This window comes from Pseudopodoces humilis, chromosome 22 (assembly GCF_049639895.1).
Source record: "Pseudopodoces humilis isolate 2021_Gansu_Grassland_sample_001 chromosome 22, ASM4963989v1, whole genome shotgun sequence".
Classification (NCBI taxonomy): Eukaryota; Metazoa; Chordata; class Aves; order Passeriformes; family Paridae; genus Pseudopodoces; species Pseudopodoces humilis.
In genome coordinates, this window is record NC_142221.1 from 2267729 (window position 1) to 2287280 (window position 19552).

The window sequence follows — 19552 nt, forward strand, 5'->3', positions numbered from 1 at the left end:
ATAATAAAATCACAATTGACTGTAGCTGCCCAAGACTCACTGAACAACATCCAATATCTTAAAACTAAAACACAGCCCTGAGAGATGACAAGTAATGTGTTAAATTCAAGTATTATTCAAAGTCATATTCACACAGGAAACCTTCTTAAACCCATATCTCTATGAATTAAAGAGGCTTATAAATTTCTAGGGATTGTGCAATGCTATTCTAGCAGTAATGGCTAACATGTGACAGCAACTTGCAGGAGCCATTTCAAAAATCAAACTACATTTCCACAGGCCACAGTCCTACAAAGACACATACAGACAGCAATCCTCACTCACTGGGGTAAAAATTACTTTTTCCTATTGTTTGTGGCATTTAAATGTTGTTATTTGTAATCTGAACAAGCCTAAATGCAAGAAGAATAACTGGCAGAGGCTGCTGCAGCCAGAGATCGCAGTCCTGACATGGGAAAAGCCGTTTCTTTTTAGCTTTTAGTCACAGGAAAGCCAAATACTTTTACAACCTGTGCTGTTGGGAGCATAAACAGACTTGCCATTAAGCAATTAACTGGTCCAAGAGGTTCAGACACAACCCTGAGCACTGGAGCAGACACCACCCAGCAGCACAAGGCCACCAAGCTCCCTCTGCAGCGTAGGATCCGTGCCAGTCCCTTCCCATTTAGGATCAGCTTTCCTTCGAAACAAAGTCACAATATAAATAGTGCATCCCTAGGTCTGGAATAGCTGTTTTATCGTGGATTGCTAAAAAGTTTCAGGAAATGTTACAAACAATTCCAGTAACTGAGAAATATTTACATCAGGAAGTGACAGTTCTGTTCTTTCGAGTTATCAATGACAACCTCCCCAAATTCCCACATTTTCAGACGTCATCTGATCCGTGGGGTTTACCTCTTGTTGCTTGTAACAAAATACATTAAACACTGTAAACCCCAGGATTTTTTCTGGCCCACAATCACCAAGATGGAGGGGGACACTGACTGGGCTAGAAATGTTTAAGAAGAAAAATAATTTATAAAAAATATTCCAACAAGGATTAATATTTAATGGCAGGAATGGACCACTTTTCTTCAGCCTTGTCACCAAGTAAGCCAGTGCTAATCCATTAAGCATATTATGAGTTTGGAGAATTAGACTTAGATTAACAGGGCCACCTCATTTTCCAAAACAAGACTCTATACATGTTTTTTTATTACATCTTTTGTTCTGGATAAAACAGACCCACTATCATTGCATCCTATTTCTTCATAATGAAGCTACTTAAACTTGAGATGTATCTTGTACATCGAGACAGATCTAGTTCAAGAAAAAAAGCTTATTTCAATAGTTTCCCGGAAAGCACTGTACAAATATACTCCAAGAATATTTATTTTTCCACGTTTGACAGTAAAAGTTTATGACAATGTGAGGGAAGGAAAAACTCCTCTATCCCCTACAGCCTGCTCTTTAATGTCACAGCACCTAAACTACATCTGCTCATTCAACATTTCCTTCCATAAAAGAAAAATGCTGCTGAACATAAACGGATTATTTCTTAGAACATTTTGAATGTAAAACCACAATGTGACAGAAAAAAAAAGAAGTCCTGACAGAGCATACAAAGGGTATCAAGGTCCCAGCATCTGTTGGCCAAGACGACCAGACAAGGAAGAACCTAAAGCCTGGAGGGACTTGGGGCCTGCAAGCAGTGACATAAAGCTCTGTGGAACAAAGTCTGCTTAGCTAAAGCAAGGATTTAAACAAGTCTTGCCAAGCACCAGCTGGGAGCGTTCACCATTAGGTTCGCTGATTCAGGGCATCTCATACAGTCCCGTTATTCCTGTTTAAGGTACAAAGATACAGTTCAAAGATACAGTATCTTTGAGAACACGCTGCCATATTATTGATATTTAAAACAAAGCCAAATTTAATTACTCCTGAAACAGCAGGGGAGACAGAAAAAGCAAGAACAAAATCAAGAGTGACTTTATGTAGAGGTGATCTTACCTATTCCGTAGGCTTTAGCACAGATCCATTGTAGATTAGCAGCTATTTTTGCTCTGGCTGAATCATAAAGCTCCAAAGGGACAATCTCAACTGCACTATCTGTCAGAGCATCCATTTTTCTTCTGGTACTATCTCCACCCGCACAAACATCAACATCCACCATCTAAAACAAAAACAAAAGGCAGAGACTTTTACACGAGCCGACGATTCTAATGGCACACAGGAGAGGGGCTGGCCAGGCTGCACACAACAGGCCCGACATCCTTCGGGATTTCCATCGGGAAGGCTGATGTAGCGATTCCAAACCCACTCGTTAATCAAAAGGCATCGGAGCTCGGCCCAAGCATCCCTTTTTGTCAAGGGCAGGGCCTGGCTCGGCGAGCCCCCGGCCGAGGCAGCGGAGAAAGGCGCAGCCCCGTCACCTGCCGATGGGATAAAGGAAGGATGGGGATCTCCCGAACAATGCGGGCAGGTACCGCCGCCCCCTCCCCGCCCGCGGGGCCGCGCCGGGGCAGGGGCAGAGCCGGGGCAGCACCTGCGGCTCCTTCCCCCGCCTCGCCCCTGAGAAGCAGCAGAGGCTCCGCGCCCGCACGCCCATGGCCGGGCCGAGCAGCGCCGGGGGCCGGCGGCGCCCCCTCCCCGCATCCCCGCCCCACCCCGGCGGAGGAGGAGGCGGCGGCGGTGGCGAGGGCGGGGGAGGCGGGGGGCGCAGCCCACCCGGCGCCGGCTCCGCGCAGGCCCCCGCCGAGCCCCCGCCGCCGCCGCTCCCCCCCGCCCGCCGCGGCCTGCAGGCCCCGCCGCCTCACCTTGTCGCGCTACCGCCGCCTCATCCCCGGCGCGGGAAGGGGGCACGGCGGTGCCCGGAGCCCCGGCGGGGCGGGCGAGGCTCGACGGGCCCGGCGCCGGTGCCGGTGCGGGAGGCACGGACGGAGCCGCCGCCGCCGCCGAGGGGCCGCGGCTGCCACAGCGCTCGGGGCCGCGCGCGCGCGCGCGCATGCGCCCGCCTCCTGCCCCGCGCGCGCCCCGGCGCCCCCTCCCCCTCTCCTACCCGACCCCCCCCGCCCCCCCCCCCGCGCCCTTCCCGCCGCTCCCGCCTCGCCCGGCCCGGGGCGCGCGCGCGCGCTCGGCGGGAAAAGGGAGAGGCGGGAGGGAAGCGGGGAGGGGAGGCGGGAGCGCCTGCGCGCGCGCGGAGAGCACGGCCTCCCGCCGCCCGCGCGCGCCAGGCAACCGTTGCCATGGCGACCGCGCCCGGCCCGCGCGCGCGGGGAGCGCGGACCCACCCCTCACGGCCCCGCCGCCCGCACGGCCCCTCACGGAGCCACAGCTCCGGCACACCCACATCCTCATGGGCCCGCAACCATCACGGACCCACAGCCCTTCAGGGACCCACAGCACCGACACACCCACATCCTCATGGGCCCGCAACCATCACGGACCCACAGCCCCTCAGGGACCCACAGCACCGACACACCCACATCCTCAGGGACCCGCCCCACCTCACGGACCCACAACCATCACGGTCCTCCTGCCCTCGCAGCCCTGCCGCCCGCATCCCCTACCCCATCCTGAGGGGCAGGTGGTGAGCGGCCAGGGCTGCCGGGGGAGCACCGGGGTCCAGCCTGTGGGAGTCATGATGGAGAAAGAGCCTCTTTGGTTAAAAATGGGGTGAATGAGAGTGACTTGGGCTGTGTCCCACTCCAGTGACTGTCAGGCAGGTCGTGGCCCTCCTAACCCCCAGCCAGGGGGAAGAGTGGGGTCTGCAGGGCTTTGGGGAATCAGCTCGTGGGCTGGTGGTGGAACCGGTGCTGCTGAGCCCCCTACCCCATCCTCACCCCACAGGGTCACAACCCCTTGGCTTCTTCACCCAGCCTTCCCTCTGGATGCAGAGAAGCACAGAGATGTCAAAGAAACTGTCTCTCCACAAAAATCACCGTCTGTGGGAACATTTAGGCACATGATAGATTCCTCTGTACCAAAGCAGTCTTTTCCTTAAGTGCGGGAAGGGTTGAAATTTCTCTCTGCTGTCAGCATGGCTCAACAAAACGTTGGGTTTGTATCAAAAAGTATCAGCAATACTTTTCTTCATGGTATTACAATGTCCTTCACAATTTGCTGAGTTACTCCCTGCTCACCATTACAGCACGGTTTTCAGGCCGAAGCCTCATTTACACATCTTATGTTCCTGGGCAAAAAGAGAATTTATTTCCCTGCTTTATGTCACGATTTGTAACAACAGCAAGAAATGTGTGAGAGGTTCAAGATGTGGGGTTTTTTTGCTGTTAGACACGCTCTTGTCTCCCAGCCCTGTCTAGAGGCCGCTGTCCTGCTGTCCGCATGGCAAGCAGGGCTCACAGAGTCCTAGAATAGAATCATGGAATATCCTGAGCTGGAAGGAACCCACAGGGATCACTGAATCCAGCCTGTGTCCCTGCACAGACACCCCACCCATCTTCACGGGCTCCCTTGGATGCTCTCTAACAGCTTTCGATCTCACTTATCTTATGGTGCCCAAAACTCTGGGCAGTTTTGGTCACCACTGCGTACCAGGCTCGTGATCAAAACCGGATCCTGCAGATTAGCTCATTTGACAAGTGAGTTTTAGGGCTTGTCTGAAAAGTGAAGCTGCATGATTGAGCTTCGAGCCTTTAATGCCTGTGCTGGCCAGATGAATTATCTTCATATCCATCTGCTGAAACTATGATTATAAGTTTAGCTGCACAACAGCAATAGCAGACTGACCTTATTCTACCTAATTTTGTTATGATTCTCATAAATTATTTTCCTGCTGCATGTAACTGGTAGATTATATGAATATTTCAGAATCATTAAAGATTCATTTGGGTCTGTCTTAAGATTCAATGTTTATTTCCCTGTGTCTTCTCAAAGTGCAAGGGGAGGGCATTCTTTATGTCACCAGGAAATACAATCTGGTGTCCAAAGGTTATTCCAGCTTCTATCACTCTTCCATATTGCAGGATTGAGTGCAATTAAAGTGTCTTTGCAAACAACTTGCTGGTTGTTTTATAATCTCTGTTTGAAGGGTTCGGTTTTCAACGCAGTTGTTACAGGGTGTCGATTTGTGGCGTTATCATCAGAACAAACTGCTCTTGTTCTTAGATTAAGCATTAAGGCCCAATCCAAATCCCCTTGTATTTGAGAAGAATGTTTTCATTTTCGTGGTGGATTGGGCATTAGACCCACGGCAGGAACAGTACAGCCCTTGGAACAGGTGACCTGTATTGAGGGTGAAGGTGTAACTGGGAGAAAACTGACCTACTTCTTCATCTGACATATTTTTCCTTGAGGTAAAGAATGGATCCAGTTGTTAAATGTACCAGGAACAAAAATATGCTCTAAGAAGGTGGCAGACAACCCCCACAAAACCAAGCCAGTATCACCCCGTCTCCTGAAACACTTGGAATAATAAAAATGGAAAAAACTTAAAGGGGAGAGTTCTCCTTTCCCAGGCTTCTGCTGCACGTAGGATCCTGGCCTTGGAATTCTTGCTCTATCCTTTTTTCTCCTTTCTGCACCTCTTCCAGCCTGGTGTGGAATGTACTGCCACTTCTTCCTCTATGGTAATTCCCTGAAACTCTGCTATTGAGGGCATTTGCATGTCCTTAAGTGGAAGCTGAAATTGATGTTTTGGGAAACTTCGTAGGTGATGATGAAGTGGTTTGTCAAGAACTCGGCATCATCCCACACCAGCGTCCTCAAACTTGTCCTGGAGATAAAAAGCCTGCATTTAAAGTGGGAGGGTCACCAGTGGATTGCTAAGTGCGTTTGCTTTTTCTATGGGAAAATAAATGACTCTCCCATATTCAGCAGCAACAAATTCATCTGTAATTTGTGTGCTGCTCGTTTCTTTCTGTGCTCCACTACTAAACATGCTCCAAGGCTTTTCTTCTGGAAAATCATAATACACTGCTTTTCTACATGAAATAACTTTCCTATTAGTCTCCTGGATTCCTCACGCACTGAGAGTGGGTGTACACGTGAACTGACACAACTTGTCTTCCAGCAGAGCTCTGAGGTTAATTACTAGCAGGCAATTCCTTTGAGAAATCACCATATTCACACATGAAACCCACTGCAGGTAGCAAAGCTGGACCCTTGTGCTTGTTTTCTGCCATACTGGATAAAACCCTGGGATTTCGGTTTCTTCCACCGTGTTTCAACTATCAGTATTGGGAGACTATGAGTAGAATAAGAGCATCACTTCCCAGAATATCTGATGTCCCCAAGGACAGCAGATCTAAATTAATGTTGTAAAAAAAATATATCTTCTGAAAAAATATAAATGTGCTGTGGCCTGGCACTTACACGGTGAAGATAGGTCCTGGGTATGTAGAGGAAGAGCTTCCACTCCTGGAATGGTTTGGGTTGGAAAGGACCTAAAAGATCATTTTGTTCCAACCCCATGCAGTGGGCAGGGACACCTTCCACTACCCCAGGTTTCTCCACGCCCCACCCAACCTGGCCTGGAACATTTCCAAGGATGGGCAGCCACAGCTTGTCTTCAGCAGCCAATAAAGGCAGGTGGCTCTCTCTGGGAAGAGATTTTCTGCCTTCAGTCTTGCCCAACAGCTGCTGCCTGTGCTCCACTCAAATGAATGAACATTTTTATCTCTTGTCCTTGCAAAACTTCCAAGACAGCCATGAGTGCTGGAGACGGCCCCAGCAGAGCAGCGAGCAGCTCATGCACACTCACAGCCCTGGCTGCTTGCAGCTCTCTCCTTAGGGCTCTATTTTCAGCCCTGGACTAATTTTGAACCCTGCTGTAGCTGCTTCCCTGTGCTTAGTTCTGCAGGGCCTCGTTTGCCCCGGTGCTGAGCACTTAATATCCCCAGCCAGGATTGACTTAGAGCCTGGGCACACCCCGAGGTCACAGCGTGGGGCCAAGGCTGGCACTGCCTGGGGGGCAGAGGGGTCTCTCTCCCCTGTGCCTGTCAGATTTGGTATCCTAAACATATGCACATACTACAGAGATCAAAAGAAAAGTTGCATCTTACTAGAAATCCCAAAAGGAAAAGGAGATATGGTCAAGAAGACACTTAAAACATGTCCTGACTGGCTGGAGCCTGGGTCCCATCACACAAGGGGGAATGGGGGGGCTGGCAGCTTCCTCATGCTCTTGCTGCTCTGACAGCTCCAAATGTCTTTTCCTCCCTTGTACAAAATAGTTTCCTGTGACAGTCCATCACGGAGCCAGCCTCAAGGAGGAGAGAGCAGGATATTATTCTTAGTAATGGAACCGTCACTTCAGCGCCATTCCCAACAGCACAGGAACAGTTTCTAAGGCACAGCACCGCTTGTCAGCAATTCCTTATCTCCAGTCCTGTGGCTCAGCAGGAATATGCAGTGGCAAGGCCTTGTGCATCAGGGAACCACAGGCAACGAGCAACATTTTTCATGTAAATAAAGAAAACAAATGATGTGCAGGTAGTAGGACTCTATTTCATTCATGCTTCTGTATTATTTCAAAGGTAATGTAAATGCAGCTCAGCTGTTATGCTGATGAGTGCAACAAGTTATTCAGATTTATTTCTTTTTCCGTTGCTTGGAGTGTTTGATGTGTATCAAACCCAAGAAATGGGACAGGCAGGGAGCACTGGCAGCTCTGCTCTTCACAGAGAGGGGCTTCCCCCCAGCCAGGGACAAGCCCCATCACATTTAAAAGAATACTTGTGTTCAGCATTTATCTTCAAAGTGCTGTGCAAACATATTAATTAATGACTCTGTTATTGCCAGGGGGAAGAGCTGGCAGAGGGAGGGGTGACAGCTCACCCTGCCTGCCTTCCTTGCTGGGAGCCAGAGCTTCCTTCTCCAGCTGTGAGGAGCGGGATGCTCCATCCCCAGGCCTCCAGGTATCTCCAGCAGTTACAGCTCTGCAAGTGCTGCTGCTGGGTTCTGAGCTTCTGCATCTCTAACAGGAGGGGGTTTGCCTGTAAGATATTTTTATCCATAAGATTATTTATTTTTAAAATCCCTGGACTATGTTTAGGAGGATAATGGGTCAATAGCATTTATAGCCCAGCAGGTTTTCCCAAGAGCCTCATCCCACCATGCCTTGTCATTCCTCAGGCAACCCCAAGCAGGGAGACCCCAGGGATGAGCTGGGTGAGCGCTGAAAGGGTTCTGAGTGTTGTCATGATCTAATTAATGAGCAAATTAGTTGTTTCCATCTTTCCATGTATCTTTGTATTCATTAAACCATTTTTAGCAACCACACTGGGGTAGTGCTCAAACAAATCAGTTTCAATAGGGACTGTTGATTTTCTTTTCCCAGATGATTTCTTTCTAAAATGCATTTTTTTCCTAAGGACACTTTGAGTAAAACTATATTTACCAAAATTGCACAATTATGCAAAGACAGAATGACTTATCCTCAACTTTTTCACCACTTAAACATTGCAGGAAATCAATAAGTAAGTGAAAGGTGGGAGAAACGAACAAGAAATAAAATCTAATTGGACTCCAAAATGCAACATCTTCCCCCTGCTCCTGTCTGTGCAAGGTGCAAGAGCCCAGAGCAAGATGGAACACACTCAGCATCGTCATCCCAATAAATGCTGTTGGGATTGTGGAGCAGTACAAATCCCTGGCACAGGAATAGCCTGGCATCCATCAGCATGGCACAGAACCCTCCTCTTGCCATGAGCTGGCACGTGGTTATCCTCAAAAACAACATCCTGATCCCCTGCTAAGCATTACCTTTGGGAATTCACAGCCAACTCAGCCAACCCTTTCCAAAAAGCTGTTACGACACGGTGATTTTACCAAAATGTTCTACATCCATTGCACAGAGGGAGGTGTGCAGGGAACAAATCCGGGGCTGCCTTGTTCCAGGTCCCTCAGGGGATGCACAAAGGCAAATGCTGCCTGCCAGGTCCTGGAAAATCCATCCCAGCCACAGGAGGGATGTACCTGACCCAGCATTTCCCATTCCCTGTGGCAGATTTGAGCTATAGTCTTGCAATACAGGGGATATTTTGAGGACAGGGCAGTCATTTCTGGATTTTAAGGCTTCTTCCTCAACAAATATAAACCTTCAGCCCTGGGCTGAAGAGCCAGCACAGAAACTCGCTCTGGGTGATTTTGATGTGCTTCAGACCAGCAAAAACAGCCTCAAAAGCAAATGAAAGCTCCTCTAATTCCCTCACAGCAGGGTCTGGCGGGGGTGGGCAGTGGCTTCCTACTGCATTTTGCCTCGTTCCCATTCAGTATTTTTAGCTCCTGCTCTTCTGGTGGGATGCAGCTCCCAGTTCCCCTTGCTGCCAGCTCTGTGCCACAGCCAAAGCCTTCACCTGGCAGCCCTGTCCCCTCCTGCCCAGCCTGCAGAGAGGTGCCAAAGCAAACACTGCCCTCCTCACCCTCTTGGGCCCCAGCCAGCTTGCACGTGCTCCAATGCTCTTAAATCTGCAGCCAGAGAAATATGGGAATGTACAAATTAGTCAGAGGGATTGAAACATCTCCATCCTGCTCATCTGGGTCTTATTTACAGCAAGGACTTGACGACTGTAAAATTGAGACTCCGAAGAGGAAACCAAACCATGGCAGAGTCTCTGATCCACCGGCAGCGAGCTCCAGCTGCTGGACCTCAGAGCAGACCCCCAGGACGAGGGGTGGGCAGTGGCCAGCCCGGTCCCCACACTCCTGGCAGGGATTCCAAAGCCCAGAGGCACACGGTGTGTCCATCCCTGCTGCAGAGCTGGGCACAAAGGGGTCCTGCATGCCCTGGGGTGCCCATCACCAGACACCCCCACAATCCCATCCAATGGCTTTGGCAGCCTGCCGAGTTTGGCAGAGATGTGGGCAGGACACAGCCCCACAGCAGGACGGGTCTGAGCGAGGAGAGTGACCACGACACCCTGAGCAGTGCCCGGGGATCAAACACAACATGGCTCGGGCTGGTTCCATCCTGCCGGGACAGGGGTGACCCCTCTGTCCCCGTTCTCGGTGCTGCTCACTTGGGCCATCGGGTGTGGGTGCTGCCCACGCGTGTGGGGCTGTATGGCCGCGGTGCCCCTGTGCCACCCCAGCCCCCTGCCCACGCCTGCTGCCTGCCCAGCACCGCCCTGCCCCAGGCTCCACTCCCTCCCGGGGTCACGACTGGCTGAGAGCAGCCCGCACCCCTCGGCTCTGGGAACGGGGGTGACGAGACCCCCAGGGCAGCCAGGAGCACCGGAGAAGGGGGTGCCCCCCATATCCGTGGGGCTGGCACACCGGGTGCCGCTGCCTGTCCTGCTGGGCAGACACAAGGCTGCTGTGAGACCCCCACCCGCTCAAAGACCCCCGGGAGCAGCCCCTGACCGGGTGAATCCCTCCGGCACTGACTTACCGCTGGCCGCCGTCGACATCCTCGCAGCCTCGGGAGTCGCCGGGGGCTCTGGGCAGCTCCCCGTGGCATGGGAGCCCATGGCACGTCCCGAGGCTCAGCGCCGGGGGGCTCGGTCCCCTGCGCTGCCCGGGAAGGGCTGGGGGCAGCGGGGCAGCGCCGCTCTCCCCGGCATCGCCGGCATCACCACGGCATCACCACGGCAACTGCGGGCTGACTCACGCTCCTTCCGACTGACATCAGAGATGCGGAGGAGGGGGCCGGGGGCTGCGGGGCGATGCCGGGAGCAGATATTCCCGCTTTGGTTTTGGTTAAAGCCTGAAGGTTTTGTGCGGGGAAAGCTTTCAGATGCAGCCCCGCAAGGCAGTGCCACGCCGGGATCTTGGCCTTTTTTTTGCAGCAGAGCCACGGAGTCAGGAGGGGGAAGATGCTGGAGCTCTGAAAGCTGCCCAGCGCTGGTGGCATGGCGGGACTGGGACAGAGCCAGAGGGACAGATGAGATCCCGCTCCCCCATACAGCTCCTGGACTTCAGCTCCGTTCAAAAACCCCAGCTTAAGGCAACGGGTTGAAAAATGACTTACTTTGGCTTCCCTTGGTAGCAGGAATGGGTGAAGGTCTCCTGGGAGGGGATGCATTGGGCCCCTCATGTTCAGGCACATTTCTCCTGCACATCTTCCCTCTGGAACACTGCCCTGCAGTGCCCAGCACATGGTGGGAGCTGAAAAGGGACCTTGCTTGGAAACCAGTCAGGAGCAGGCAGGAATGTTTGCTGGGCACACACACAGAGGGTTCAGGACCAGCACAAACGAATGTTCTACATACAGACATTTTTCAGGAGGATTTGGCAGCACATTTTCTCAGAGCTGGGCCATGTGGGGCTTCCTCACGTGCCGTCTGATAGCCACAGCCAGGAGCACTGATGGCTCCATCCCCTCCACTCACAGGCTCCCTTTGAGCCTGATGAGACAGAGGAGGTATTTTTAGTGGGATGAGAGTCCTGCACGAGGCTCTGTGCTGAGCAAGGGCAGCCAGTGATGCAGCAGCTACACCATCACCAAAAAATAAACTTTTATCAACCTCCATGTGAGCAGTCCCCAAGGCACCACAGCTCCAGGCAAAACCCCTCACCAGACCCCTCCCGGGGGCTCCTGGGCATCCCTCCTTCCATGAGGCTGGGATCAGGGAACCCAACACTTGGGGCTTTTATTTTTAGCCCAGCAAACTATAAATACAGGCCACGGTAACCCATGGGAATCTGAGTGACTGCTCAGCCTGGGAAGTGACAGCACCAGGGAAGCCCGTGGCTGCCAGAGCTGCACCACCAGGGCTCCAACGGGAAAGGTTCTGTCCTACTTCCAGACACCTGGGCTGGGTGGAAATACTTCAAACCACACATGGATTGGGCTGCACCAGGCATGGGGTTGCTGCAGTGGGGAGAAGGGGCTGCCAGGACGAGTGGGCTGCTGCTTGTCACTGACAGGGAAGGGGAGAGGAGGGATGGGGAAGGTTCACCAGAGGCCAAAGCACAGATTTCAGGGGGGATTGTACTTTTTTTCTTTTTTTGGTGAATGTTCCTGTGTGGGAGCAGGGGAGGAAAGTGCCTGTCTGCGAGGAAGCCAGGAGTAGGGGGGTACAGGCAGAGAGCACCTCGTGATTCATCCCAGGCAGCCTGGCAACCAGCTCCTGTGTAGGGGAAAACACAGATGGAACAGAGATGCTGCAACACCGATCCAACAGCATGGGAACAGCCAGCTGGTGTCCTCTGAAGGGTGGTTTTGAAGGGCTGAACTATTCCCTTCTCTTGCACACTTCATGGAGGAGCTGTGTGGAGCTTTGGGGATCCAGCAGCTCACAGTGCCTCACCCCAACTGAGGCCATGGGGACAGAGTGAAAAATCAAATCCCCTGTGCCAAGAAATCCAGAGAGTTGTTCAAAACTCCTCTCCAGCCCTTGCACAGCGGGAAGGGGCTGAGGTTGTGCATGGCTGAAGCAGCAGGGTCAGCACAGCCCTGGGGCTTCACAGTTCCAGGAGCTGTCCTGCACAGCCACATCGAGGAGGAGCTCAACAAATAATTCAACCAAACTTGGGGTGCGTGGGAGCTGCTGTGGGTAAGAGACTCCCAGGCACAGATTCCCTGGGGAGCAGCCTTTCCTCACAGGACAAATAGAGGTTCACAGCTACCTAAATGTGGTTTATGCCCCAGCTGTGGCTCATAAAGGCCAAGAAACCACATCATGCATAAGCAGGGCAAGTCTACCATGAATAATTCAGTCTCGGGGTGCAGCAGCAGCCACACACCTGCACAGCCCCAAGAGGTTCCAGCAGCCCTCACCAGGGATTAGGAGTGAGGCCTCTGGAGCCACCACTCACACGGTGCACCCGGAGCCCCGGCTGGAACCAGCTCCTGTGCTCCACACGCTGCTTCCCAGGGTGGGAGAGCTCCTTATGCAACTGCTGATGGATGGGTGACAAAACCTGTTTGGGAGCTGGGACTCTCCCTATGACACTGGGGAAGCTGCACTGCTGCATCCCGGGGTGCAGCACGCAGGGTTTGCATCCCACCTGCAGCTCACAGCTGGGTGTGCCGCTGGAGCCCAGCACCCAGAGCCAGCAGTGACCCCCTGGCACCACAGCTCTGAACTCAGGCCTTTTATTTGGGCACCAGCTCCTCTGCCAGGCATCTGAATCACAGCCCTGGCTTACAGAGCTGATCACCTCTCCGGGTTTATTTCAGTCCAGCGTGGTCTGGTCCAGCACATCTCGAGTTACTGGAGTCCCCCGCCCCAGCTCCACCAGTGCCCGGATTCCTGGTGACACTGGATCCGCAGGGCTCGGGCTGTGTCCCAGCTCGGGTCACGCTCGCTGGCACTCGGACCAAGCTGACACAAGTGCACTGCAGCCCTGCCCTCTTTCCAGCCATTTTCCAGGACCAACATCCAGCTCATAAGTCCTACAGCTGAAGCAAAAGCTTTTGAATTACAAGAGAAAGTGATTTCTCCCTTAATTCTGCTCCAAACCTAATTTCCCTCTACCAAACCATCCCCAGCAGCTTCCAGAGCTGCTGCTTCCTTTGGCCAATTCCTCATAATAAAATCAATTTTAAAAAAAGGCATGATCAAGCAGAGAGCACATGACAGGATTGTCACCGAGGGGACAGCAGCCTGGTCTGAGCTCACTGGGCTGTCAGGGCACAGGAGTTCCCAGGGGAAGCATCTGCTGCTTCCATCTGTTTCACAGAATCCCAGAATGATTTGGATTGGAAGGGACTTTACAGACCATCTTGTTCCACTCCCTGCCACCAGACCAGGTTGTTCCAATTCCCGTCCAGCCTGGCCTTGAACAATTCCAGGGATGGGGCAGCCACAGCTCCTCTGGGCAGTCGCTGGGATCCTCTCCAGGAGAAGGTCCAGAGGAGCTGATGGGTAATTGTACAATATTCTGCTCCTCTTTAAGGGGCAGTGTGACCATGCTCACCAATTCATGGCAGAGAGTGAACACAGGGAAGGAGAAAGCCCAGCCCAACCTCTGGGATGGCACCGGCAAACCGCCCGTGGAGGGCTGGGAACAGCTCTTGCCACAGCCCAGCGCTGTCAGCAATGGCTCGCCTTGCCAACACCAAGCTGCTTATCCACTGCCAAGTGCAACCTGTGCTTCCCTTCCCCGCCCTTTGTGATGGATTTGGGCTCTGCTGGAGGCGGCTCCCGGGCTGGAGCTGCTCCTCATCCCTGCTGGAGCACCCCGGGACACGTCCCTGTGCCGAGAGCGCAGCGGGAGCTGCCGAACACACGCCAATTACAGCTCATCCTGTCACTCACACTGCAGCACTTCTTCATTTTTAAGGTGTGGATTTCTGGCCAGACCTGCTGTACCAGTTTAGGTTCAGAAGTGTCATTATCTGATGATACATTCCAAGCTGTTTTAAGGTAATTTTTTTTTTTTTTGTTTTGATTTTAAATTAGTGGCGAGCTGGACCTTTGAATTGTCCTGCTGCTGAGCTGTGCATTACAGCAAATCTGAGTTAGGGCCTGACACCAAAACCACCTGCATTTAACACCACCACATTTTCCAAAGTGATCTGAGCAAGCAGCATTTTGATGTCTCACACTCTAATCCTCCATCCCTCACGAGACACAATGAAAATCACTCTGAACTCACTCCTCAGCAGTTACTGTAACTGCTAAATAAACAGGCTGCTGGCAGGTTCCTTGCCCTGAACATGGAAGAAAATGCTAATTAATTAAAAAACCCACCTGCCAAAAAAAACCCCAAATGCAGTCTACAGATTCTCTCTCCTTTGTAGAAATGAGCTCACACATTAACACCATCATCAGTTGCCTCCAAGGCACCCACAGAGGGGGCCAAGGCTTGGAAGTGCTTCCCAGATCTCCCACAGCAGCGCTGGCACCACGACAGCCAGATGGGAATTTTGGTTATGTCACGTGCAAGTCGCTGCATCCCACCAGCTGCTGCTTGCTGGAGCTGTTTTCCTTAATGAGGGTTCCCTTGTTGGGAAAGAAAAGACTTGGGAAAGAAAAGACTTCAATTTGTCAGCCAACAACTGTCAAGATAAATCCATCTTCAATGGCCTCGGAACATCCCAGGGGATCCCCAGATCGTGTTTCACAAAGCCCTTGCCATGAATCTCCCCAAGTGAAACTTCTGAAAAACAGAGAAGGAACTTCCAGGTGCAAAAGCAGCTGCTGAACCAGGATTTGCTGCACAAACTCTGGATGACCAGATCTCATACCCCACTTTCTGAGAAACAATCCCAGCAAGGAACATCGAACAACGGGGATCCACAAACCTCTGCTGCTCCTGCAAATGATGGTTCCAAACACCTTGTAATAAATCAAAAAACTTTATTTTGAAGATATATTATAAATGTACAGCACACACAACATCAGTGTCTGGGGTTATGTGTGAGCAGGTTTAAAGCCTCAGCATTCATTCCAGCCCCGGCCATGGGTTTCCTCGTCTCCACACAAAACAATTCCAGCCTGAACAGGTCTGGCTTTGCCAACACCTCCCTGACTTCCAGGAATATATTTCAGAACACAACAGCAACTGCTTAAAATGATCACAAATTAGCAGCATTCCTTGCTTTTGGCCTGGAGGATTTCTGCAGGGAGCAAATCCTGCTGGTTTTCCTGCTCAGGGAGAGGTCAGCGACCCACGCGAGCGTGGCCAGAATGAATCCCGAATTCCACAGGCTCAGGGATGTCTGCCCTAGTTTAAGCTTCAGAAAAGTAATGTTACACCTTAGGAAGAGCTGTGCATGCCACACACCGGCATCAGAGCCAGATCAAAGTTATCCTACGTGGTACCTAATTGTTGTATACACAGGTGAAATGAAAAAGTGTGAAGTCAGTACCTTGCAATGTAATTTTAGTGGTTCTGCCTCGTGGGAAGTGCTGGGTAGCAAATCACATTCATGTACAGTTCATTAAGCCGTGATAAAAATATGCAAATTAAAAATCTCTACAGGCCTCTGTTACCTGCTGCAACAGAGACACTTGGGTTTGTGGGGCTTCGTTTAAAACGTGATCCAATTTCCTCCCTCTCCCCAGAGCACAATATAAAACTATACCCAAATTCAGTAAGAATTTAATGCATTTACATTTACTGAAGTTCACATGCTGCAAACAGGATCTGCATTGAAGATCTTCAAATCTAGGGCAAGAGGTCCTTAAAAAAACCCTTTTGCTACACCTGGATGTGGGGATGGAGGTGAAAACCACCATGGGAACATTCACATGGATGTAACACCCCGTGCAGGGAGGTGGGATTGCCCCCCACTACCCTGCCACAGCCAGCACAAATCCTTCTGAGGAGGAGCTGGCCCAGAGAGGGGGATCCAGGCAGGATCTCCAGCCCCAAAGCTCCAGGACTCTCATTTGGATGGAAACACCAGCCAGAAGCGCCGCTGTTCTGTTGGGTAATAGAAAATGGTATTTATTATCACAAGTAGAAAACCAGGGTGGTTACTTTGGATGAAACACCAGCTATCCTGTGCACAAGCCTTTGGGAAAACTGCCACTGGAGCAGAGATCACAGTCACCTGTGCCTCTCCCACAGGCAATGTTTGCTGACAGTGTCGCTATACATTCGTTTGGTGCGATGCTTATTTTGGTGTGAACGCCTAAAAAAAGTAATTGTAACAGTCCTAACTAAAAAGGATTTCAATAACCACTAAAAAGTTGCTCAGATATGAAAATCAATCTCTGAAATGCGAGTTTGGTTCCAGGAGAGGAGGAAACAAGGAGGGGGGTGGGTGTCAAGGTTTGGGTCGGGTCTGTGACAGGGGCTGCCAAGAAGCAGCCACGAGCTGGAAGTCTTGGAACTTGTGCAGGAGTGAACCTCACACCTTCCCAGAGGAGGAATGCCCTGATGGCTGCTTTGGGAACTGTGCAAGTCAATTTTCCAGCTGCATGGAGAACACAAATGTCCTTGAAATGGTGCAAAGCCCAGTGGGGTCATCCCGTGTGACCATTCCCATGGAGGGATGCAGCAATCCTAAAGGAAGACTCATGTCCCTGCTCACCAGGAGAGGAGGAATGGCAGATTCTTTGGGCTGGACCAGGGAGAGAGGTTCAATAAGAGAGTTACACTAGCTTGGGCTCACAGGTCAGGACAATCAAGGTCCAAGCTGTAAAGTAGCCACTGGTCTTTTTTCCAAATATATCCCTTTAAATGCTTCCCCCTAAAAAGAGAGTATAAATACGAAGCCCTGAGAACAAACTTCCATATAGTACATTGCCATTAAAAATATCAGTGTTTTGATGACACAATTTTAAGTTAGATATATTTCAATAAATAGCTGGCTACTTGCAAGAGGCCTGCAACATCAAAAGGTACAAAGCTGTCTGGCTACCAATGGGGCAAAGAGCAGGAACTGTAAGAATCACATTATTAGTCACCCACCACCCCATCCCTTTCCTGCTCCACCTCACAGGCTTCCAAATACTCTCTTGACCACGTTAAGAGAAAATTAACTCTGACATGTCTGTGCCAGTTTGAGCTTGAACACCCGAGATGCAAGCACAGGACCCGAGCCTGTCGATCCTCGCTGCTGGGAGCAGTTCTTCCTCACAAAACCTGCTGGTTTTATTTAAGAAAAGTCTATCCCATGTGTTCAGGGATCTCTCACTGCCCCTTGGAGCAGATCCCCCATTCCTGCACCCAGGGACAGGACAGCTCCTCACCAGGCAAAGCCACACACATTCTTTGTGCCCCATGGCTCCAGAGCGGTGACATCTCAATTTTTGCAGGTTTTCTAAAAACTGGGCCAATCTGTGCCTCTCCAAGCACAGTGGACTCAACTCCCCTCTGCTTTTTCTGGGATGAAGCAGCAATCCCACCCCTGGGATGACAGGACACAACCTGTGGTGTAATTGAAGAATCAGCACCACTGATGTCTTGATCAATTCCTTCAACCTCAGGGGAGTTTTTGGTGGGTTTAAATCAACTCCTGTGCCTCGCTGCCAACACCACACCTCCTAAATTCTGGTCTCCTTCAGCTTTTGGCCACTGCAAACTTCAGTTCTCACAAGCCAAGCTCTGTTAAAGCCATCCCAAACAACACTTCAGCTGTGGAAGTGTCGAGCTGTGGAATAACAAATTCCAGAAATAACCACATCTTCTCAAGCTTCCCAGCATCCTGAAATGCAGAATTCCTTTATCTCCACGGTCTCCCAACTGCTGCTGCTGAACCTGGGCATTCTCACCTTCTACCATATGAGGATAATTTGTTTTACAGGTGTTTCCCCCACACTTTATAACCAGTTCAGTTCTCTGAGCACTTTTATCCCTCTGAGCTCCACGGTCCAACCATGGACTCCTGAAATCAAACCCAGCATTTCCCAAGCCTTTACATTCTTCAAGGGCCACAGCTGCACCAAAGGATACATTTGCTAAGTCTGAACCTCTCCTTATCCATTCAGAAGCCAAAAAACCTCCCACCAAACTACAGGGTGGTTTTCCCCAACTTTGCCTCCTAAAAACACTCATTAAAAGGAATATTAACCAGAATCCTGACTGCAGAGAAGGACATTTCTCTCTAACATTAAAAGCTTCAAGCAGAAGAAGCTGCTTCTGGTATTATTACAGGAAAAAAGCTTCAGGAGTAAGCAAAAAAAAAGGGATTAAATAATCCAAACCTTTCATAAGACCACAACATTCAGACACAGCTACTCATGAGTAGCTGTGCTGAGCTCACTGGGGTGCAGGATCAGGCTCCTGGCTTCAGTTACAGGACAAGGTTATAATTTCATGTCATGTTGTCAGTCTATTCTTAGCAAGAGCCCACAAAAATGGTTTTACTGTCCAATTTGAACAGAAGAAGCATCTCTATAAAGTTTGGAATTTCTAAACGTAGAAGTAAATATTTCAGCAGTCATCAACTGTAAAGCTTAATATGAAATTACAAAATAAAAAAAAAAAATTAAAAGAATCCTGGGATAGTAAGACAAGATAAAATCTCAGGTGGTTTTGATTTCCCCACCCTTCATATTAATTATGAGAAATTGGCAACTTCAGTGCCTCAGCTGCATAACAGCACAGAGCAGATGCCAAGTTCAGGCCAAAACTTGTTGTAGGGTTTCGGGTTGCATCTTGCTGTATTTTTGTTTAAAAAAACTCCAACTGCGCACAAATCCCTCCCACACCTCAGAGGTGACTTGCAGAGTTGCTCAGGATCTCCCTGTTTGACAGGACACCTTTGTGATGTTTAAGGACAGGGTCTCCTCCTGGTTTCTCTGCAAGATTTGCCTCTTCTGCCTTTTCTGCAGGGCTGTGAAGCACAAGGCATGGCAGGGATGATGACAGATGTCAATCACATCTCACTAAGTTGAAAATAAACCCCTTTTTTTAGCAGACTGCTAAAAAAGTAACACCTGCAGAGCTCAGTCATAAACACCAGCTGGATATTCACAGTGAGTTCTGTCCTTAATAGCTCAGAATTCCTCTCTGAAATCTCAAATCACTCTTCTGGCAAAATAGGAAAGACCCAGCCTGACATTCTTGGTATGACCATGGTAAAAATAAGTATAAAGAAAACCCACTTCTAACTCAAAGACAGCAATTTCAAGCATGCTTTAAATACCTTAAACAAGATAAAAACCTTAGTGGTTCTGCTGCTTTACAGAACACCAGCAACCCCCCCATGCAATTCAGCTGGTTTTTGTTTTTTTTTTGTAAACAGAATAAAACTCCCACAAGCCCCTTG

At 50.5% G+C, this 19552-nt stretch overlaps 1 protein-coding gene across 5 annotated transcripts in view; it reads right to left on the reverse strand.

The window, feature by feature from the left end:
- Window positions 1-10523, reverse strand: part of CAMSAP1 (calmodulin regulated spectrin associated protein 1) — a 32232-nt gene extending 21709 nt beyond the window's left edge. For 4 of the 5 annotated variants that reach the window (XM_088065766.1, XM_088065765.1, XM_088065764.1 and 1 more), the window contains exons 1-2: window positions 10331-10523; window positions 1990-2152 (exon numbers count right to left, since the gene is read on the reverse strand). In XM_088065766.1, the coding sequence (XP_087921892.1) occupies window positions 1990-2152; window positions 10331-10399 (232 nt within the window). In that variant the 5' untranslated portion in view covers window positions 10400-10523. Of the gene's footprint in view, window positions 1-1989; window positions 2153-2795; window positions 2899-10330 lie in introns of those variants that run through there. The other variant, XM_005529194.3, reaches the window with a different exon arrangement.
- Window positions 10524-19552: the final 9029 nt, after the last annotated feature.